Raw genomic sequence first — 23,526 nt, forward strand, 5'->3', positions numbered from 1 at the left:
AGGGTGCCCCGGCAACTGCAGGGCGTAGTATTGCCGCTTCCGCACAGGGATCGGGCATGTAGGGGGGGGTCATCATTATCATGCATGAGTGTGCCCCCGACTCGGAGAGGCCACCGTCGCCCCAGTGATTAGGTATGCTGGGGCGGCACTTTTCAATCGATTCACTGCGGCCACTGGGGGGTTGTGAGAGGGCGCAAGATAAAATGCAGGGCAGCCGTGCGCACCCATGTTTGCACGGGTGGCTTATGGGAGAACCGGTCCTACTGGGGTTGGCGGTCCGAGCGCGGCGTCCCTCTAAGCCCAGGGGCAGTGTAATAGGCAGTTGTGTAGTGTAATATTAGCGTGATTTTGTCCTGGGACATGGTGGCACGGGCTTGGTGCGGGGTCGGCTGGCTAAGTTTGTGGCGCACGCAGTTCGAAGCAGGGGAGGGGTGCTGTGGGGGCAACACGGGGTGTTGCCTGCAAGGGGTTGTCGCCTGCGCGCTGTGGGCTCGGTGGGATGAAGGCCGATGTCCGGTCAGAGAGCAACCCCCCCCGCCCCACTTGAACATGGGGCAGGCCCGAGAACCGTGGCGGCTCCAGGCCAGCGTAGCAGTGTGTCGGGACCGTTACTGTTTGTCTCGAAGGATAGAGAGGTGGCGCCTCCGTTGGTTTGGACTGCCGGCAACAGGGTGCGAGGCTCGGGGTCGCGTCCACGTCCGGTGATCCTGGGTGGGCATTTGGTCCTCTCTGTGTTTACCAGAGTGCGAGTGTGGCGCGGTGCTTATGTTGAGCGTTCCGGCTTTCGGATCGAGACCGCGCTGTATAAGTGTGCAGGGCATTTGCGGTCAGGTTTGTTGACGCTGCAGGGGCCTTCGGTTCAAGTGAAGGATGCAACAATACAGGAGTCATGCTGTTGCGGGGTTCATTTCATCCAGATTTCCTGGTCACCCCCCTTTTGCGAATGCAGGCACGGTGCTCAGGCTGGCGCTCCAGTGCAGTCGGTCGAGACCGCACTGTATAAATGTGCGGGACATTGCGGTCTGGCCGATCCCGCTTTTGAGCCTTCGGTCCGCACGGACACGCCTCCCTGAATGCACCTGATCTCGTCAGATCTCTGAAGCTAAGCAGGGTCGGGCCTGGTTAGTTCTTGGATGGGAGACCGCCTTGGAATACGAGGTGTTGTGGGCATTTCCAATACCTGCGGTTCGAGTCGCGCTATATCAATATGCAGCATTATTTAAAAAAAAAAAAATAAACCACCTTGCCTTGTCGAGTTGCGCGAGTCATTTCATCCCTCCGGGTTAACTTATCTCCTCTTTTGGAATGTGGATGCGCAAGCGGTGCCCACGTTAAGCACGCCACGACCTTCGGTTCGAGCTCGTGCTATATAAATATGCGTCCGGGGCTACTAGGAGTCGCTCGGTAGGGGAGACGACTGGACAACTTGTGTGCACCTGCGGTCTCGAGGCTTTCTTTCTTTTAAAGTCAAAGCGCCGGCACGCCAAGTGCCTTTAGCCGGGGCATTTAAGGTGCTTAGTCCAGGAAAAGGACACCACACGATTGGCGGCCCAAGCACAATCCACGGTCGCCAATTGAGTTGTTTGCTAGAGTAAAGGTAGGACATAGTTGAGCGCAGAAAGAGGGTCTCCTCTTATTTGACGCTCTCGGCGGTCCCAGCATTTGGGTATGTAGTCTCCAGCACTATGCCCGCAGTTTCTTTATCAGGTGCAAAGGCAATTCGACCCCCGTGTCGCCTCCTCATCACTGTACTAGTTAAAGCGTTTCAATGCCTTCCAGACCTCCTCCTGCCCATGCATCAGCCGCAGCGAGATAGTGGTTGGCGGCCGCATCGAACTAGGGTTCAGGGGGTTTCGCGGGCAAGGTCTAAACCTTCCTCTGCCCAAGCGTCGCCGCAGCGTGATTCAGCGTAGGGTAGAGCGCTCATTACACACTGTATCGATCGTGTGTCCGTCGGCCTTTCGCCCACGGGGCATACTTCTCAATGGCGGCGGGCCTCGCGAGCAAAGGAAATGAATGGGGGTGCGACGGCAAAGATGCCGCACACCCTGCGCCGGGGGAGCCGTTAGGAGATTAGCGTCGGTTCACAGCCCTAATACACCAGCACTGCAAGGCTGGGAGCTGCCTGGGTCCCCGCGGATCGCGGGCGGTGCAACCCCCGTGGCGCTCCCTGGATAAGGTTATCGCCCCCCCTCCCGTCGGCTATGCTGCCGTTGAGGGCTGGGGGGGGGGGGGGGGGGCATGCAGTGGGCTGCGTGCGGCAGGCGTGGTGACCTGCAGAGGTGGGGTAGTCCGACGACTGCGAGCTGGACGCTGGTTTAGGGAAGCGAGGTTCCGCCCCTTGAGGTCGCGTCCGCATTATGCGATTGCGGGCATTACTGAACCCCGCACCTCAATGGATAATTTATACGAATCTTGTAAGCTCCCCGTGCTTAAATGTGTAATCATGTAAAGCGCTCCAATACCTTCGGGTCGAGTTCGCGCTATATATTTATGCAACATGTATTGCTGGCTTCCTATAAGGCGGATACATGATACAAGTGCATGCATTGTTCACATTACGCGATTGCGGGCATTACTAAACCCCCCGCACCTCAATGGTTAATCGGGTGCGGTGTTCGCGTGATTTGGCACGGGGATCGTGTTATATGGTATGAATCGCTTACGCTCCCCGTGCCAAATCGGGTGCGGTGTTCGCGTGATTTAGCACGGGGATCGTGTTATATGGTATGAATCGCTTACGCTCCCCGTGCCGGCATGGTGCAATGTAAATACGGTGCTCATGTAAAGCGCTCCAAGACCTTTGACGTCGAGTTCGCGCTTTACAAATAGGCAACAGGTACCTGCTGGCTTCCGATAAGGCAGACACTTGATACAAGTGCAGGCATTGTGCACAAGATTTTGCTTGTGCCCACATTCGCGCGCATCAGGTGATTCCGGGCTTTACGACACCCCCTGCACCCGAATGGGTTATTTGGCCGGTGCTCGTGTCCGGCGCTCTAATAATTTCGCGCGCATTACGGTTTGAGCTAATCACTAATCCACCGTGCCCGAATAGGTATGCTAATACGGGGCTCATGTACTGCACTCCAATACCTTCGGGCGGGTCACGCTGTAACTCCGGGCAAATTTAATATCTACGTGCCCGATGATGTATGTATATACGGTGCTCACGAACTGCGTGCCATTACCTTCGGATCGAGTTCGCGCTGTGGTTGTGACGCTGGGCAAATCACTGATCACCCCATGCCTCAGATATGCATGCGTGCTGCTGGGCCTGGGCCCCCGAGGGTCATGAGTTTTGGCGGCTCATGATCCCACTCCATGCCTGAATATGTATGTAGATACGGGGCGTACGGACTGCGCTCCATATACCGTCGGGCGAGTCGTGCTGTGACGCCGGGCAGATTATCTCCCCGTGCCCGATTATGTATGTAGATACGGTGCTCAGGAACCGCGCGCCAATAACTTCGGATCGAGTTCGCGCTGGGTAAATCAGTGAATATCGCCGTATGATCTCACTCCCGTGCCCGAATATGTGTGTAAATATGGTGCTCATGCACAGCGCTGCTATACCTTCGGGTCGAGTTCACGTGTTATAAAAGTGCTATTTACAGCAAAGGTCGCGCTGTCCGATCCTGACCACACGTGACCACGTGTCCCTCGTCTCCAACCTTTTTGCTGAAGGGGGGGGGGGGCTTGGGTCGTGTGTCGTTGTTGTCAGCAACAGATAAAGTATCAGCGTGTGGGTAACAGGCATCTGCTCTCCAGCAGCTCCGTGCCCTGGGAGCCCGCGCATTGCCCTAATTCTGAGGCCTACCCATAAAGGGGCCGAGTAGCAAAATAAGTAAATAGGCTCCATAGGCGGTCCTCTGGCCTTACAGCTGGGTGAAACCACTATCATTTGGAGATAGGCCCAGGTAAAATAGGGCCTTTTCTGGATGTCTAGAGGACCATTGCGGTTGGGGGTATCCCCCAACGGATTCACTGGTCGCGTACTGCAGCTGCGGGAGACTGGGATCTGGGTTTACGGACACGTTTACCGCGCTAGGGGTGCTGCTGTCCCAATAACTGGGGTGTCAGCGGGGCAATCACAAGGGGACATTATGTCAATAGTACATTTGTCACGCCCAGGGTGCACTAAATCTTCACTTCAACGGCGCAGGAATTTGGCACCGCTGGGGATGCTCTGGGTTTGTGGGGGGGGGGGGGGCACCCCGCCGCCACCCTCCTACTGAGGAGCATGATGGGAGGGGCTTAGTAGGACTTAGTCAATCCTCAATGCTTGAACTTTACTGACAGCGCGCAATGCTTAAGCCAGACAGATTCCCGAAGCTGGTATACCTAGGGGGTTACATCACTGAGGGATCTGTAGGGGCATAATTCCCATAAGGAATAGGGGATGTTGGGCAGGGGCAGGAGTCGCCCCTTGCCCATGGTCACGCGCTGGCAGCCAGGAGCACTCCTGTGCTCCAGGTTTAGCAATCAGAGGGGGCTGGCCAAAGGTTAAGTAAAACCCTTCTCGCCTTCATAGCCAAAGAGGGCAGGCCCAGAATTGTGAAGAGGGTAACCTGCCCGCATGGGGGGGCGAATAGTTCTTGGCACATCTCCCCAGGCCCAGCGGGTCCTTTATTTCAGCAGACCCTATCCAATTAGGATAGCGTCTCGGGCCTTGGGGGCCTAGAAGGGGCCATCCACAACACCAGGAGCTATAGCTCACTGGTAAGTCTTGGGCCTGTGGATATAAGGGATCTCACAGGGTTTGAGTCCCGCTAGCGCTGCACACTGTCATGACGTGGCAGAATTTCAAACTCTTCTTTCTGCTAGGATGGTTCCCTTCCAGCTAGTTGCAGGAAGCCCTAGATAGGAGAGGTTGCAGGTAAGACTATAGCAGGTTGGTGGGGGGCCCTGGCGGCGACGGTGAGCCGCCGCCAGGGCTGTGGCGGAGTTACAGGGCGATCTGGAAGCAGGCCGGTACAAAGGGTACCTCTGCGCGGCACCAGAGGGGGTGCCGGAGCCAAAACGAGGAGCCTCAAGGGAGGTCCCGGAAGCAGTGTCGGCGCCCCGCTAGTCCTGCGGGCGGTTGTGGGCCTGAACAACCGGGGGCTTGCTATGCGACGCTCCGCCCCGATAGGGGCGCGTGAGTAGAATTACCAACGGCACGTGATCATAGAAAGAATCACCTGGAGGGCAGCAAGGCGGGCATCGCTCCCGCGCTGCCCGGCTCATCAGGGCGGGCAGGCGACCCAGTTGGTTGCCTGCCCTTGGATCGTCCGTAAGATAACCCACCCATTACATATTCGGGAATTATGTAATAAACCTGCAGCATTTGTTACCCAACACCAACTGTCTTGTGTGTGTCATTTGGGTAACCTATTATGGGGGAGGGGGGACAGTGGGGTGCCCCTGGGGATACTATGCCAGGTGCCAGCCACGGCAAGCCCGGCCCTGATTTCCCACAGGCATTGCAGAAGATGTGGACAAAGATTAGAACTGCAAGCAGATACGTTTTAATTCAGGGGCAGAGTGGACAATTGCCCAGGGCCCTCACTTCCCATGGGTCTCCCTGGGAAAGTGAACTCTATTTGGCTAGCTGTGTATTCGGTTCTCTATCTAAACCGGTCTGTCTCGGACATGGTCACCTCACTACATTGTATCTTTGTAACTCGTAACCTGTAACTTATATTTTAGTACTGTTTAGCCTCAGGGACTGAGTTAACAAGAAACGTTTAATAAAGTAAAAATGTATTCCTTACAGGAGCACTCAAAATAGGTCTTCCCCGGGTCCCCAAAATCCATAAAACGACACCGACTGCAAGGCTGAAAGTGCCAACTAAATGTATCTGACCCTGCCCCAGCCATTTCGGTTTTGCTGATTTAGTTACCTGCAAGGGAAGGCACCTAGTTTTGGGAAGGAGGAGCAGCTTAGTATGCTAATTCAAAGGTCCGGGACCTACTGACCATCCTTTGCATATCTAGTAACCATGCAATACTTAATTTGTAAATAAACAAGTGGAAGAGCCTACGGTATTGCTCCGGAGGCCACTGCATGTTACACTACTGGTGAACTGCCATCACTGCCACTTGCCAGTATAAACACTCCCTCACAACCATCACACTGCTATAAATTTGACAGTTTGGACAACCCCAGGCTACCATGAACAGTAAAGAATGGCCTGGGCGCTCGTAAGTGCTGGCATAAACAATTAAGTGTTGGTGTCTAGCACCGGAAAATAAGGGTACAAATTAAGCACTGAGATGTTCTGAGCCCTAGGGTATGGCACAAAGCCAGTGACAGGGGATTGCATTATATCAACTCCAACTGCTCTCCGATTGTAGGGTACAAGCACATGTATGTCAAATGTGTTGTCCAAAAGGCAGCCAACACCAGTCTCATGTAACTGGTGAAAAAAAAAGACCCTCGGTGGCAGATTTTAGCTCATGGTTTGATGCCACAAAGTCAAGATTTCAGTTTAGTCACAAACAACCATTCAAATACTGAATCAGGCGAGGGGTCTATATCCACTGTAACCCAGACTACCAGGTGTGGTATTCGCCCAAAAGATCACAAAGAAAATGTTGATATGCAAAAATATTGTAGCATAAATATGGAGTATCTAAATACTGTAAAGAAGTATATATAGGTTTTCTATTTTCAATTACACATATGGATCCTGATATATTACCTACTGGTGACCGCCAGTAGGTAGTTATTCTTAGGACCTAGTTTCCATATGAAAAGCTTTTTTTTTTTTTATTTTTTTTTTTTTTTAAACTTGTCTATACCTCTCGCGGAAGCTGATGAATTTTCACTAAATTTCCCCCCAAAAAAAGTGCCCCAGTGATTCTTGTTGCGCATGGACATTTTCAAAGTGAATTGTCAAGCGGGGGCAGAGAAAAAAAAAGGCGGAGATAAAAAAAAAAAGTGTATTTTTCCAATGTTAATTCCCATAGAGATTTTTAGACACTACTACTTCCCGAAACACGGGACGGAATTACACCAAATTTGCCAGAAACGTAGCTCTTGGCCGGGAAACAACCCTATTTGTTGTTATTTGCTGTAAAAGATATTTCACCAGTTTTTGAGAAATTAAAAAAAAAAAAAAAAAAAAAACACACACACACACACACACACACACACACATTGTGTTTATAGGGACGCGGATCCTCCGAGGATTAGACAGTCCCATGCTGAAATGATTAGCTGCCAACACCAGGAAGTGTTGACAGCCATCTTGGCTTTTCTAAAAGAAAAACAAAAACACAAAGACGAGAAGGGGGCAAAAGAGCATTTTTGCAAAAACAATTTCAGCGGCAGTCACGCTGGATCTGCGGCTCCTGCCGAAAATATTAATGCACAGGCTCCTGACCTTCTCTACAATTTAGCCCCTGGGTGAGTCATGTGCCGGGAGCATGCGGGCTCATAAAAAGTTCAAAGGAGGGGGCGCACAGGGCCCCCCTCAGGATGGTTGAGCCCCGGGGTCCACAACCACGGGGCGAAGGAAAGATTAATGGGGGGCACAATGACCCCCATGGTTCCAGAGGACAACCACCTCCCCCGGGCTGAATAAAACCCACATGCAAGTCCCCCACAGTGGGATTAGTGAGGCGTAAGAGACCCCACACCCTTTCTCAACCACTCTGCAAAGGTGCCTCCTGGTGCACTACTGGTTGGGGGATGAAGTTAGGGATGAGTGCACCGGTAAACTCTCTCTGCCGGCAGTTGGAGGAGTTTTTGCTGAACGCTATGTTCCAAGTAGAGTGCAGAGCGGCAAAACTCCGCCACCAGAGCCAAGTTTACCGCCCAGCCCTATCTGAGCCTCACATGCCCACTTGCTGCCCCACTCGTACTCTTTCACACCCACTGAAACCTGCTCGGACACTCAAACCCACTGAGACACTCATGCACTCACTCACACTTTGTGTCAAAAGTTAGTGGTTACAGTTAGGAAATAAAAAACCTTACAAATTCACTTAAAAAAAAAAAAAAGGTTACAGGGACATTATAGTCAGAAAATAGAATTAATATTTTTTTTAAAAAACACAGAAACTCACTGATAAAAAACCAAAGGTTACAGGGACGTAGTTAGGCTCAGATTTCACTCGTACAAAATCAGTGAAATTCAGCAGGTATAGTTAGCCGGCCTAACTATTAATCACGTCCCTGCAATGCAGTGCTTATGAGCTCACATATTACATCACTCATGACATGGTCAGTGGCATTACTGATGACATCATCCACAGAATCACTCACACCCCCATACAACCTCTCATACGCCCACTCACACACCCATACAAGTGCTTACACAACCACTCACTTATCCAGAATGCCACTCACTCAGTGTCTGATCATACAACCAGTCACTCACTCATACAGCAATGCACACACCCATACAGCTACTGACACACCCAGTTATTAACCTATATAGCCACTCACACCACCTCTCAGAGCTGCTCACTCACCGTTACAACCACTCACACACAACCACCTACACACCCATTCACACATCCATACATCCAACCACTCATACAGCCACTCTCACCTATACAGCCAATCCCAGACACACTCTCTCTTCCATACAGCCACTCACACACAATCTCACTTAACCAAACACTAACAACTCAACTAGCCACACTCCCAATCATTCACTCATGCAGCCATTTAGACACCCACTCACCCAAACAGCCACTGACACTCACCAATTCAACCACTGTCACCCACACAGCCACGCAGACACCCATAGAGCCACTCACACACCAGTACAGTAACTCAGACACCCACTCACACACAGATACACACAGTCACACGATGTTTCCGATAAACCATGCTAAAAAAAAAAAGGTACCACTCAGTAGCACACAAAGTATACTCATACAACTTTTGTGGCACCTCAGTATACAAGTTTAACAAATCTTTCAGAAAACACTCACAATCAATTGGTGAGGTCATCATTGATGTCATTTTAGATGGTAGTGATGTCACTGACCATGTCATGAGTGATGTAACATGTGAGGTCATAAGCAGTGCATTGCGGGGGTGTGAGTTATAGTTAGATATATATATATATATATATATATACATACACACACATATTATGTGAGAGTGTATGTATGTGTACATATACTCAAGTTACATGGATGTGGAATAGTCAACCTATACTTGGATACCTCGATATTTATGTAGATTAATATTCTGCCCACAATATTCTGAGATAGAGTCCCCGTTTTGAAAATTAAGCTACATGAAAGCTTTCACCTCCCCCCAGTCCTAGAGAGACACTTAACTTTTACAGAAGAATAATTGCACAACTGTCTACAATGGTACTTGCCACACTGGAGTGGGGTACATGACCTTGGATTTGAACATGAATCGCGAGATCCCATCCCCCGGTACAACACAAATTAAGACAGACAAAGGCAAAGACTGAAATGATAGTAACACAGTTGGAGATACTTTCATAGGCACCATAAGAATGCTCAATGTATGTATTTTTTGTGGGATGGGGCAATTCAGGAGTGGTGCAAATTACTATGACCAAAACTGGTCAAATTCATCAACAAAAAAGCATAGCCAGGCCAGTTGGACAGTGGAGATCCTCCTCTGCATCTCCAAGTGGTAGATGATTAAAGACTTGGTGAAAGAAAGAAAACCCTTGCTGCAAAATGTCTAATAGGGAAGGAGGGAAAAAAAAAAATCTGCAATGCAAAAAAATGATTTGGATATATATATATATATATATATATATATATATATATATATATATATATATATATATATATATATATATATATATATATATATCCCCAATTATCACTCAAAGGTGCTTCCAGGCAACAAAAGGAGAAATGGACAACTTCTGTATGCTGATTTCGCTTGCCAGTGTAGCGTTTATTTTTCAATTTTTAACGGTGCAATTCGGTCATAACACGTTTCGGCCATTGAATTATGGGCCCAAAGTACTGAACACTTATGCACTCTGCACTCGCAAGAACTGCAATTGGCAAAAATCACAAAATTTACAGCCTCAAAAAGAGTTAAGTACAACGTACTAAACCCATTTTCTGAGTCACAAACAAATTGCATGAAAAGGATATTCCTTCCTAATTGGAAGTCATGAGGAATGCATTCATTGGGGTTGTAAACCATTCATCAGTTACTGACACTTCACACGAGGTGGTAACTTATTTGAACAAGCATTTGCAAAGCAATAGGTCTCGCATGTACGAGAGTTTGAGCTATTAGCAATGCAATAGCTTAAACGCTCTCAAATACAAGACCTATTGTATTGCAAATATTTGTTTACTAGTGCTTATGCGGTGCTTTCATATTCATGGAGGCCACGCCCCTTTCTTTAGACAAGCCACATCTAAAGAAAGGGGCATAGCAGACATTAAAGTGAAACCGTGGAATAGGGCGCTTTGACAAAAAAAAGCATCCGTTTGACAGATTTTTGTTTGTAAAAGCGCCAATGCCATGCTTTTACTTTAATAGCGGCCGCACACCTTTCTTTAAACGTGGCTTGTCTAAAGAAAGGGGTGTGGCTTCCATGAATGTGACAGTGATGAATGGGCGCCAGTAAACAAACAAAAATAAATCAATAAATAAGGACAGCCGCTATCCTTAAAGCGGACAGGGCAGCTAAAATACATAAATGAATAAACGCGAACGATATAGTTAAAGCACACCGCCATTAGAAAATAAAATAAAAGTGGGCGGCGAGCTACGAAGTAGTGGGTGGAACAGGGGCAAATCATTAATCAAAATAGTGCTCACAGCCAAGATAAAGCAGATGGTGTAACAAGACAAGTAAAAGGTCCAGTCGTTATGGGAGGTAACAAATGCAGACAAGGCCGTGCCAAGGAGGGACTAACAAGCCTAATAACGAATTGGAAGCCAGCGTTTACGAAGGACAGTGACATAAACCCATTAAAAATATGGGTGGAGAGAGGGCGGGTTTCAAGTCCATACTCCAATACAGCATGCTTTGCAGAAGTGCATCCGCAGCCCAGGCTCGGCCTAAAAAGGGAAAGGCATTCGTAACCTTGGGACACCTTCTCCCTCTATAAATCTTGTTGGGTGTGTGGCAACTGAAAACTTTTTTTTTTGTTTTTAAAGCTGCACTAGTTCCTTTAAAGGACACAGGATGCATTAAAAAAAAAAAAAACTCATTTTCCGTTTGGGAATGCAAATACAGGGAGCGTGGTCTGGTATTCCTTGCAAGGCACCATGAGGCAGACTGTTCGGCCGTTCTCTGACACTGGAGATTTTGGGACCAATCAGTACATAGGTTGCAAAAAGCTGGTGCACAATGTGTGACCACTATTTGGTCTTTCTGTTAGTTACGTATGGTACTAAGTGAGACTTTTCTTCGGTAATAAGCATTTGTCTGGACCTCTGAAATATCAGACAAGGGGGACTCCCAAACCCAGACATTCTGGTATCTTGCGACCAGCACCTTGTGCCGCCACACCCTTCACTGGAACCTAGCCTTGAGGGGAAGGGACGGTTTTTATTGAGAACACAAAGCCAACCGTTCTTTCGTCACCCCACCCATCATTAGTGCTCAGACTTTAAGGGTTCATCACGGACATGCTGCCGCCCGGCTCCTCCAAACCCAACACACCAGTGCCCTGCAGGCATCGCAGGAGGCGACCATGAAAGGGCACCTAACCGTCACGCCACCCCAAATGTTCCCCGGTCTTATCGTGCAGGCTGGTTTGTTGACTTTCTGTAGTTGACATTGCAACACGTGGGCATTCCGGGCTGGACTGCAACGCCCTATACAATTGAAGCGGATTAGAGACACAGCCCCGGCACGCGCGCTTGGCACAGGCTTTTTAGGGAGATTGGAAAAAAGTGCAGCCAGTGGTACATCAAAACTCACGTAGATTGATAGAGGAAGTGACGCAATAACAAATAGCGACTGCAGTAATAGAAACCGGCCCAGAAAGCAAAAAAAAAAAAAAAATCACCTCACATGGCTTTCGCTTAGCAGCACCCTCTCTCAAGCCGATACTCGAAGTGCTCTGTGTATGGGAGCGCTCCCTGGTTACAGAGCGAGGAATGCCGCACGGCCAGGGGAGTTTCACCCGGCGAACAATGAGCCGTGGCCCTTTCAAGAACCCTGCAATTACCTCTGGACCCCCTCATTCTCGGCCTATAATTAAAGGCGGTGACCTGCGTTTCCTGCCTACCACGGGTGTAAACAAACCGGGGAGAGAGTCCTATTGAGGAGCTGGTAGCCCGATGTATTCAAATTTCACACCTTGGAGAGGAATGACTCAACGTGACAACTCGTGCCCTAACATACGCCAAAACGTGACATTTTGCTTTCTAGCATGTGGGCAGGAGTATAAAGAGTGCATCATTCTCTAGCCCTGGGTATTCTAGGTGTGGCACACCGACAGCTTCACTGTGGCACCAGTGTCATCTAATAATAAAAATAGAAATCACATACACGCCAAACGGGTTTGGGGTCAGCCCTCGTCATCCATTCGTCTGCGCAAAGGACATTGACATTTTGCTTCTGTCCACCACAGGATAAGACACGCGCCAATGGGTCAGCCCGGTTCAGTCACTGGCGCCATACAAGGGACGCGATCACATTGTATTGCAATTGCATTTATTTCACACGTACTACCCCCGAGCCCTGATGAATGTGTTGAAGTGCTTTACAGCGGCTGCGCTACTGCTCATATACACCGGGGCGGCTCCTCCCTTAGGGCGGAGGAGCGTCACCTCCACCGCTTTCTCGCAGTGTGTCAAGCAGAACCATAAAATGGTATTTTAAATACCTTTTTATGTTTCTGCTTTTCACACTGCGAGAAAGCATAAGAGTATGCCAGTTTGGGGGCGGTCGGGTCGCTCGGGGAGGAGTAGCTTGCCCAATGCTGTGGGCCCTGATTGTTTTGTCGGCCCTCTGGGGCTGACCAAACCAGTCATGCGCACTTCGACATTTCTCTGCGTTGAAAATGGCCTCCCGTAGGTGCCCGGCTGGGCGCCATCCCCACCAATCAAAACACAGCCTTTGCAGCACTGCGATTGGCTTAGTTGAGGGAGGCTGCCTGCTTCCTGTTCAGCAGGAGAGCAGGAAAACGAGACCCAGCCAGGAGCCGCGACGTCGCAGGACCCGGCCAGGAGCCGCAACGTCGCGGGACCTGGTAAGTTAAGTTTAAAAATAAAAATTAACACCCCCGCGCGTGACGCCCCCACCCACGAGACATGCCGGCCGCGTCTGCATATACATATGCACCTAAAAACATGTATGTGGAGCTGAGCTGGGGGAGCAAGCTCAGCAATTTCCATTTTTTTTCTTCTTTTTTCTTTGAAAGCATACGCCCATCATCTTTAGATGACAGGACTAACATTACCCTTTTAAATACATATACTTGCAAAAATTAATAACACACTGCACGCTTGCAGAGGCCATACCTCTTTACTTTGATAATGCTTTGTTAGTTTGTCTAACATGTCTATGAAAAAGAAGGGCCATGTGCACTAGTTACTGTTTCCAAAAAACTAGTTACCATCAGTATTTTTGCAATCAATAAAGATTTTTAATAACTAATCTATGTACTAATAAATCGGTTATTAAAATCCCAAACTGTAGTTGATCAGATTCTGACCTACTGAATACAATGAGGTACATCACAAATTCTGACTCGCTGCAACTGGAGGACAGCATTATTATTTTTCATTTTTTTTTTTTTTTTAAATGCAGCCCATTTTACTATAAGGACTAAACTTAACAAGAAAAGGTTTAAAGGTCTCGGCTAGTGTGGCTGCGCACATGCGCAGCTCGCTCGGTGAGATTTAATGATTTAGAGTAACTTCTGTAAAGAGCTTTAAGCCCCGCCCCTCTTTTCCATTGGCCGGCTTCACCGTTTATGCTAAACGGTGGCCAGCCATTGGAAAAGAGCTCTTTATAACGTATACTTTAGGCTTTTTCAGCCGGCCCACTTGGACGGCCTCGCCTGCTTTCCTTCTGCCGTGAAAGGTTTCTTATCTTTATGGGGCCATGTGTTTAAACACATGGCCCCATAAATATCGAGGCTTGTTTTGTTTTCCCTCTCGTAGCTCCTCAACCCCACTCTCTCTGCTGTCCCTCCCCCAAAACAGTCTGTTCTATGTGTCTATTTCTGAGGTAAGCCGCTCGATCATATTTCTTGTCTCTCTGGTGTAAGCGGCTGTAGCCTTAACCTCGTCTCTATCAGCATTGGCAACCTGAGACTCCGTTGGGTGAGACGCTCTAGCCCCCTACCGGGCTCTATTCACTCTGGTATCCTGAGACAGAGTTGGTTGAGACGCTCTAGCCCCTATGTGAGCTCTATCCGCTCCCGGGGTCTGTTACTATAGAGTCGGTGGGCAGGAACCCGCTTCACCAGGGCCTCAGAGTGTCAGATACTCTCCGGGTGCTCAGCCTCGCATTACCCCCTGGTGGCGCCTCTCCAGTGCCCGGCATGTGGTTCAAGGAGAGCAGTGCCAAGAATCTGCGGCACTGGGACTTCCTGGCACCTATGGCTGCCCTCGGCAAGCTCTACCAGTGTGGGGAGGTACGGGGCGTCTAGACTTGAAGCGAACTCCACGAGCCCTTCCACTCGTTCAACTTTACTGAATACTTGATTTACTATTCAGCCATCATTTATCCACCCAGTTACTCCGTTCTCCCATCAACCCAAGCATCAGTTCATTCACCTATTGTGTCCGCCCATTAATTTATACTCCACTTTGCTACATCACTTATTTACTCCTCCATTGCGTATCCATCTATGCGGTTATCTATCCTTTCATGCGTACACACATAAGGTTACCTTCTCATTAACATAGCTTGCGAGTGGCTGCGACTGTTGGCACTGCTTGATCTTTTGTTTATTCATGACTCTACCATCCGTTCAGCTCCTCAGTTCACCTGATCCCATCTGTTCTCTCACTGAACCAAAAAATCCTATGTGCCCCTAGTAATACAGCGGTCCAGGTCCACTTGTTTGCTCTCACATTAAGCCATCCAGTTCGCGTATTCGTTCTTTTGATCAGTGACGAATTTGCCGAGTCGTTCATGTCTGCCTTTGTTTACATGCCTTTTTCCTTATTGATCTCACCCCTTCGACCCACCAGTTCCCGCTTCCTCCCCCACACCCGTTTAGAGGAATCTCTTACGTTCCCTCATTAAATCGTCATAATCCTGCTTCAAACGTGTATTCATCGATGCCCTCATTTATCCGTCTATGTACTTCGTCAAGCACTTATTCCTTCGTTTGTCTGCCACTTCAGGGTCGACTATTCGTTCATACCCTCAGCAGCAATATTAGCCATTCGTCCATGGCACGTTACCACCCTTTGGTTTCGGAAAGACGCTGCGCACACGTTCATTAGCACTGGTTGTATGAATTACTTTGGAAAGAGGTCCCTGCAAGCTGCAGCACTTTCACATACATCTAGCCCCGGTCTTCTTTGAGTCAAGAGGCATTTCCTTAGACCCAGGTGTGTTTAGAGACTCGAACAATACATGCTTGGCATGTGTGTGAAGGGGCGATGACATCCGATTTGTCACTGAAATAATGCAGGCGGTGTGGAGTGAGCAATTATGTGAAGGGTCTGTTCAAGTCGTTTCATGAAGGACAGTCATGATAGTCCAAAGTTGGGAGTGCTACTTCTGTCTAGAGTTGTGTAAAGGGATGTAAACTAAATTCCATACATTTTGCTGTGGGTGGCTGCGCCCAGAAATCGTAGATTTAGAGGGGTTCTGGGTTTTGTGTAGGGACCCTAATTGACAGTGGGCATGGAAGGGGGGCGAGTTGGCCACCTCAACAGATATAAAGGTGACAGAAACGTGCCTATTGCCTTGAAGGCTCTGGCCCGCGCTGCACATTTGTCTCCGGTAGCTGTAAGCACTTGACTGTGCCGCACCTACTTTGCACACCAGGTTGTATGCATGCCCAGTGCCATTTATGGTGTCGTTCTTGCACACGAAGTCCACTATTAGAGGCTGGCTACAGCTCTCACCACTACTCCGCTACCATTCAGCAAGTTCGGCATTGCCCACCTAGTAGAAAGGATTGTTTATTTTGTGGTTTTGCAGAGCGCCCGGTTATCCACTGCGGGGCCTTCTGGTGCTAGAATGCTCTGGTAGGTATACGGTAAATCCAGCTGTTGGGTGAAAAGCCGTGTTTTCAAACTTGGCTACACAGCCTTCCTGTTAGTGTGCCCCTGTCTTGATTGTGTATCTTTGGGGAGGATAGCCCCAAAGAGCAGCACAAAGCACCCAGACTCTTTGAGGGCTCTGTGTCCAGCAAATAGGAATACACCCGGGCCCCCTGCCCATAACCCTATGTACACCAGGGCCTTGTGTGCTTCCGCCCCACTTCTCTCCGTGATGTGCTCACCCATGTGTGCTTCATCCCCACTTCCCTCCGTGATGTGCTCACCCTTGTTTGCTTCCTCCCCACTTCCCTCCGTGATGTGCTCACCCATGTTTGCTTCCTCCCCACTTCCCTCCGTGATGTGCTCACCCATGTGTGCTTCCTCCCCACTTTGATTAAGTTAACGCCATTTGCTTTGCTAATTATATTGTATAGCAAAGGGCTTTAACTTAATCAAAGGCAAGACCTATTGCATTTTTAATGCTGGTTTAACATTTGTTGAAGAGGAAGCAGTGATCATTTCGGACCACCGCCTCCTCAGACCTTTTTTACTTTTTACATTAACACAAGGTAAGGTGTCCCAAGGAAACCCCTTCCCTAAATGGATTACCACTTTGATAGAGAGACACACACACAGACACACCCCCCCCCCCAAACATACAAAGTTTTGTGACTGGATTTCGGTCACAAAACATTGAAACAAAATAGGATTTGAGAATTTGGGATGCTTACAACAAGCCAATTTCAGATACCAAATTGGTATCCACCAGGAATCCCATTTTAGGAGCCGTCGAAACTTCTGCCTCCTAAAATTGAATAAGCAAATCAGAAAAAAGGCATTTTAAGGGTTGCACACCCCGAATTGGAGTGTGTGCGACCTTTAAATTGCCTAATACATCTGGTCTAAGATGAAGAAAACAGCAAGTATATTTAAAAATGTGTACTGTTGTTAGGGCTTTTTGTAACCCAGTGGTGGCGCACACACAGCGCTAATTGGCCCTACACAACAGAAGTCCCAGCAAAAAGATAATTGAAAAGACAAAAAGTTAAATATCTGATGTCTTTCCTCCAGTGTGAAAGGAGATTACATTGTCTGCACACTGGTGTCTCTTATTCGAAAATCTTTGTCAGGAAAGTTTGTTAAACGCACCCAGAAAAACAAGCATTTGCAATGCAATCGGTCTCGCCTTTGGGACCTTATATGTATTTAGCTATGCAGCACATTAACCTAGGTGCTGAAACATCTACTGTTCTCTAACAAGGAAGGAAAGTAAGCACCAAACTGCATGACACGCCAGGTATGGGGACACATGGAGAGAAATAATGCCTTTCAGCGAGAAATGTATAGTCCAAAGCTCTGCTTTTAATATAAAATCAGGACCTTTGGTGGTCATATCACTGAAAATCCAAGGTTTGAAAAAAGATATTATTGATTATTGTCTACGGGTGCCTGTGGAAGACAATTTCTATGGACTGGAATCTAGAGAATTTTAAAGCAAATCTAGTATTTTACGGACCTCTACTGGTCGTTTTCCATCAAGACAGTTAAATAGAGGCAGTTGAAGAAAACAAAAAAATCCCTAACCGGAAGCAGACAAGTCCTAGGGCTGACCTCCAGAGCCCACATATTACATACACATATAAGTATATACTAAAGTATATACAAAAGGTCTCGAATGGTCGACCTAAAAAGTCAACTAAGGGGTTCTAAGGGCCTGCGTGTTCCTTCGCTCACAGCATTGATCATTGATGGAGGGGGAAAAGATCCAATGCTAAATACAGATTCGTTTTAAAATAGTCTTGGTCTTAATGTGGCATATCTAGTAGACAGAAATGCTTAATAGGTATATGAATAAATGCAAGTATCATGCATACAACATTCCTAAGAGAGCTGTTGATTCATTAGTCTCACATTAATAGTAGTTTTCAAATCTTACACCGGGGGAGATCCTGACCTCTTGCAAAGCTGATGCTCAAGGCAGAGAACAAATCTATTGCCTGGGTTGCAATTCTGTCATCTCAGGGTTAGAACTAGATCACAGCCCCTAGCCAGAGGACACCTAGGACAAATACAAGGCTATAACTTGTCACGTGGTTAAAACCAATACACCACCTTCCTTTTACTGAACTGCTGCTTTGGAACAAGAACAAACATTATGTTCTTGTTACTGAACACAAACAAAATGTAGCAGAGTTCTTTCATGCAAGAAGCTTTTGAAATGTGCTTGTATTTAGCATAAGCCCTTACTTTGGATGGATCTGTAAACATTGCAAAGTGCCTTGAAGGCACTTTGGCTATTGGGAGTTAGTGAAGCTGGTGTGGAGCATTCCAATGCACCAGGAGCTGGCCTGCATCCCAATGCCAGATCCTTTGCAGGGTCAGAGTAGGGAGATGGTGCCGCTCCCTGGAGACCATGTGTGTCGACACAACAAGGGCGATGGTGGCCTATAACTTGTCAGAAACTTAAGGAAGTGAAAACGTGCCAAACAATTTATGTGGCTTAGAAGAGAACTTTTTGTGGCTTTATTCACTTAAGAGATCAAGGAAAGACTGAAGTCCACAAATACTCCCAGATTTTGTACTTAAGTTCCTACTGATGGCAGCGGGTCAAACCTCTGGCGTCGGGGTGTTGTAAGTTTGTAATTCTGCTGTTCTCAAGTGGTTGGGATGCAGGTTTTGGAGGAGTCAAGTTTATGCTGGTTGTTCTCCATCTGCCGAATGACCGCTCTGAGGAAATGGTCACCCCGAGAAGTCCATATCCACCCTATGTCACCATCTGAATTTCCTATGTGTCCTTGCAGGAGGTACAGCTGAAGAACTCAGTGAGGTCCAGCTGGGTTGTGAACTAGAGATTTAGGAGGACTGGTGATATGATGGAATCTTGGAATATGTCAGAGCTGCAAAGAGCCAATGGAAACGACGGTGGCCCTGCTGAGCGGGAAGGAGGAGACCCAATAGCAACTCGTCTCAAGAGTATGGCTGCTGGTGCACTCTGCCAAAGATGCTGGGCAGGGGCGGCAGTAGTACAGCCACTCCATCTCTGCCCACTGACACTTTTAAATCAATCCCGAAGGATATCAGTGTGGATTCAGTGCTCAAATCAGAACACTGCGGTCCAATATTCTACCCCGAGATTCACAAAGCAACCGTCAAATAACGCCCTCGAGCTAGAACAAAGCTACCCGAGCGGGATCGAATGTACAGCTCTATCATTAGACCACGAACTGCAACGAACACACCAGTGGGCGATGAGCCCTGGGCCAGACACACCCACCACCCGTCAAACAAGCCACTGAGCTAAAACAATCACCATCCGGTGAAGGGCCCTTGTTGTCGAATAAACTTGCGTGTCAAAAAAAGTCCCCGCTGCAAGAGTCACAGACGTCACGTAGAAGGCAAACTAACGCAGACCTAGCCCTCAGCTGAGCAAGCAGGCCCCCCGGTGCGCCGCTGCAGGAGGCCAAACACCGAGCACTCTAGATCGCTTCTCTCACCCCATCTCTCGATAGACACGCATAACAAGAGCCCACGCCTCCTTTCACTCATCCTTTGTACCAGGGGGGAAAAGCCGTTTACCTCCCTCCCCTCCCCCCGTGACGTTACTCAGGCTGCGAGAAACTCCCTCTCTCCTGTCCAACGCCAAAACTCAGGTCTCCAAAGACCCAGTCAGGTACACCTGAAGGGAGTTGGCACCCCCCGCCCCACCTCATTGTTTCCATTAACTGCACCTCTTTTAGTCTTGTGAGCGAGGTATGCAGTCGGTCATTCAGACCCAACCAACTATCGGGTCTTCCGGGTACCCTCTGGCCCTGTGTTGTGATCACCGCTTCCCTTCCAATTTTACATTATAATAGAAGCCCCTCCCTCGCCCCCAGCACGGGTGGCTTCATGGGCAAATATCTGGATGGCTCTAAACAAAGCGGGGCGCAAGAGGCGGAGATGGACGGAAGTCATCAAATGTCACAGCAGGGAACTCAAACACCACCCTGGCCATCAGAAGAGCGCACACACGCAGCTCGTCACCCAGAGCTCCTGCCAACGCCCCAAATTTACTCAAGCATGGACGGTCCCTCCATGCACATAGTTCACTCCAGAGGGAGAGAGACGCACGCCCCACCCCAGGTTTAATGGCCTTAATGCAAGCAAGGGAAGTGCCCCATGTGCCCTAGGTTTGCCAGCAAAAACAGCTACATCTGAGCAGAAATATATAGCCAGTGTATTGTGCGCCTTAGAGCAAGGAAGGAAATGGGTCCCGTGGCTGCAGTCTGGGTTATAGAATGGAATAATCATCGGGGCTCAGTATGCCTCCGGGACCCAGTGGTACCGCACCTGTGGAAGGTACGCCCCGATGTCTGGGCTGTATGTAATGGGTCCCTCGGAGCGCGCCGGTGCCACTGCACCTGCTATACTACTGATAGATACGCCTCTACTTGTATCTTGTACGCTTATGTAACTTGCACAAATGTCACTTTTTCCTCTTGTAACGTATAGTTTGCTACCTCTTCTTGTATTTTGTTTGCTTTTGAAACATACACATTTGTCACTTTTGCCTCATGTAATGTAACGTTTGCTTTTGTAACATGCCCACTTGTAATTTTCTCCTCATGTAACGCTGCTGTTCCTATTGTGAAGCGCTCTGACACCTTCGGGTAGAGTCCGCGCTATATAAAAAAGCATAAATAAATACGCTCCTACCCTACGATAAGTGTGAGGGTGTTCAAAGGCTGGGGTGGGAGTAGTGTTCTGAATAGGCGAAAATTTGCATCGGAACACTGAGAAACAGGACATAGAGAGGAAGCACAAACAACTTGTAGCGCGCACACCTGCGCGCCCTCTGAGAAGGGAGGGTGCTGCCACCAGATGTCCCATCGACAGGCAGAGGACAATTCACAGCCCAGGAAACGCGCAGAAGTAGTAATGCGCGACAGGCGGGAGCGGCACAACTAACCACCCTCCACAAACAATACCTACCCCCCTAAGATGCCCTGCTCTCGAACAACCGGTTTCCTCGCACAGGTGGGTCCTACCCAAAGCTCTGCCTGGCACCAGGCTTATTCTTTTCTTCCAACACCTGCCCCAGAGTGTATGTACTCGCACTATCCCCCTAAACGATGAAGACGCCCCCTCCAGCCTAACCCCCATTCGTATTCGTCCCGGCCTGCCCCGAGGGGTATACTTATCCCACAGATCGACAGAAATTTCGCTCCACAAAACCCGTGCTTCTGGTTCTCGTACCCTCCCTCTCTCCACTACTTACACCTTTTTAGTGCACCATTCTGGGTTTAAACCATACAATTCGCCCCGCCCGCAACCCCACCCCAAAAAAGTGCAAACACTCACCGTTCGCACAGCTGTGATTTGCTAAAAGCGCCTCCATCAGATCCTCTCGCGCTTCACTCTGACGGTTGCTGTTTTCTTTTTTTTGCCGGGTGTCCAGGTAGGATGCTAGAGGGGACGGCTGAATGAAGCGGTATGACGCTGTACATGGGGCCGTGTACCAACCAGGTGAAGGGCTGCAGCAGAGAGGCAGGGCAGTCCCGGAGAAGCGCTCTCTTTCTTCCACTCCCAGTATCGCTTTAACCTCCTGAGCACCTACCTGCACGCACACTACCTCCCATCACGCAAAAGCCAAACTTTCCTTAACTCCTCCCCTGCCATTAAAGGGCCCCTCTCGGTTGTTCTTCTTTGCGGCGCCTCCCAGCTAAACCTTTACGCTGACCCTCCAATCCGTTTCACCCTTCCACTCCACGCCCACCCCGGGCCGTGCCTCTCTGATCCTCCTCGCTCCTCCGCCGGCCACTCTCACTCCTCCCTGCGGCTCTTCCGATCCTCTACAACCACGTTTTTTCGCTTCCTTTCCTTTCCATCCCATCCCTCCTCATTCTCTATAAACATTATTTTCCTTTCTCCTCCTGTCCTCACAATTCTCGTCTTTCCCATCGCCCTGTCCACTCGCTGTTCTCTTCCACCTGTCTACTCTCAGCATATCCTCTACCCTAACCCTCTCTACTGTCCCATACGAGCTCGAGCGGTGCCCACGTCGCCATCCGCCAAACTATCAACCGTCTCCGACACTTTCCCCTTCCTCTCTTGCACCCAAAAAGGCCAAGTTTTAGCAGCGCTTTAGTTGGGTGAAAAACGCGCGCGTGTGTGCTCACCCACAGCGCCGTTTCTAGGATTTTGGGGGCCGCGGGGAAGACATATTTTGAGGGCTCCTGTAAGGGATACATTTTTACTTTATTACACGTTTCTTGTTAACTCAAGTCCCTGAAGCTAAACAGTACTACATTATGAGTTAAAGGTTAAGAGGCGACGCAAAGCAGTTTAAATATGTCTTTCATGGGACACTGAACCTTTTAAAGATACAATGCAGTGGCGAGACAATGTCCGAGACAGATCGACATGTTTGGATAAAGAAGACAATACACAGATAGTCAAATAGACAGAGTTCACTTTCGGAGGGGAGGGGGAGGAGGGGGGGGGGGCGTTGGAAAGTGGAGGCCCTGGGCAAGTCCCCACCTTGACCCTGCCTTAAAATGTTTCTGCTGAACGACTGGTGTTTTGATACCTCTCTGAGCATTCCGTTATTGCTTCTATATATATCTATCTATAACGCAACGACTGATATGCATGTAAAACTAGCAAGGACTATTGACTTTGTCAATGATTGTTAGTTTTTTTAGATAAGCGTAACAACGATTTTGTTGTCAATAATTCAGAACATGTTTTAATTGAGAGACTGTAAACTTTCTTAGAGCATGCAAAATTAAACAAAACGCATGAAATTTAACAAGCATTTACCATGCAATAGGTCTTGCATTATCCCCTCATAGGTCCTCCTCGTCCCAGTACTTACAAAGCGAGGCAGTCCTGCCTCCAACCAGCCACTCAAAATGCTAAAAAAACAAAAAGCCAAAGGTCATATAAACCCCTCCCACCCACCACTATCCCTGTGCGCCGCGCTTTACCGCTTTTACCTTCACTTTCGCGGCCGCACGGCCGCTTTGATGTTTGATCGCGATTGCGATCTCTTTTACGGCCGCTTGGCATAGCAAATAGGTCTCGCTTTTGGGACCTTATAAGTATTTAGTTATGCAACTGTTGCATGGCTAAATACTTATAAGGTCCCAAAGGCGAGACCTATTGGCTATGCCAATGCTTGTTTTTCTTGCTTTGATGGCAGTCGGAACGCTGGTGCTCCATGTCTCCTGTTGCTGTTTCCAATTGTGCAGGATGTGTTGCGGTACCATGAGTTTTTTAACGGATTTGTTTAAGGTCTTCTATATGTGCTGTTTTTTTCTGTCTTTGTTTTTTGTCTCTGCGTGGTCGCGCTTCTGCTCCTGGATCAGGACATTCCCCGCGAATGTGCTGGGCTGGGGCGTGGA

The 23,526-nt window shown here is 48.7% G+C and overlaps 1 protein-coding gene and 1 pseudogene across 1 annotated transcript in view; one reads left to right on the forward strand and one right to left on the reverse strand.

The window, feature by feature from the left end:
* The window catches only part of NIPAL4 (NIPA like domain containing 4), a 59,005-nt gene extending 37,076 nt beyond the window's left edge, over positions 1-21,929 (reverse strand). The window contains exon 1 of the mRNA XM_085617603.1: positions 21,482-21,929. Within this exon, the coding sequence (XP_085473729.1) occupies positions 21,482-21,518 (37 nt within the window). The 5' untranslated portion in view covers positions 21,519-21,929. The remainder of the gene's footprint in view (positions 1-21,481) is intronic.
* On the forward strand, positions 1,052-1,170 carry LOC146810567 (5S ribosomal RNA; annotated as a pseudogene).
* Positions 21,930-23,526: the final 1,597 nt, after the last annotated feature.

Source organism: Triturus cristatus, chromosome 7 (assembly GCF_964204655.1).
Source record: "Triturus cristatus chromosome 7, aTriCri1.1, whole genome shotgun sequence".
Classification (NCBI taxonomy): Eukaryota; Metazoa; Chordata; class Amphibia; order Caudata; family Salamandridae; genus Triturus; species Triturus cristatus.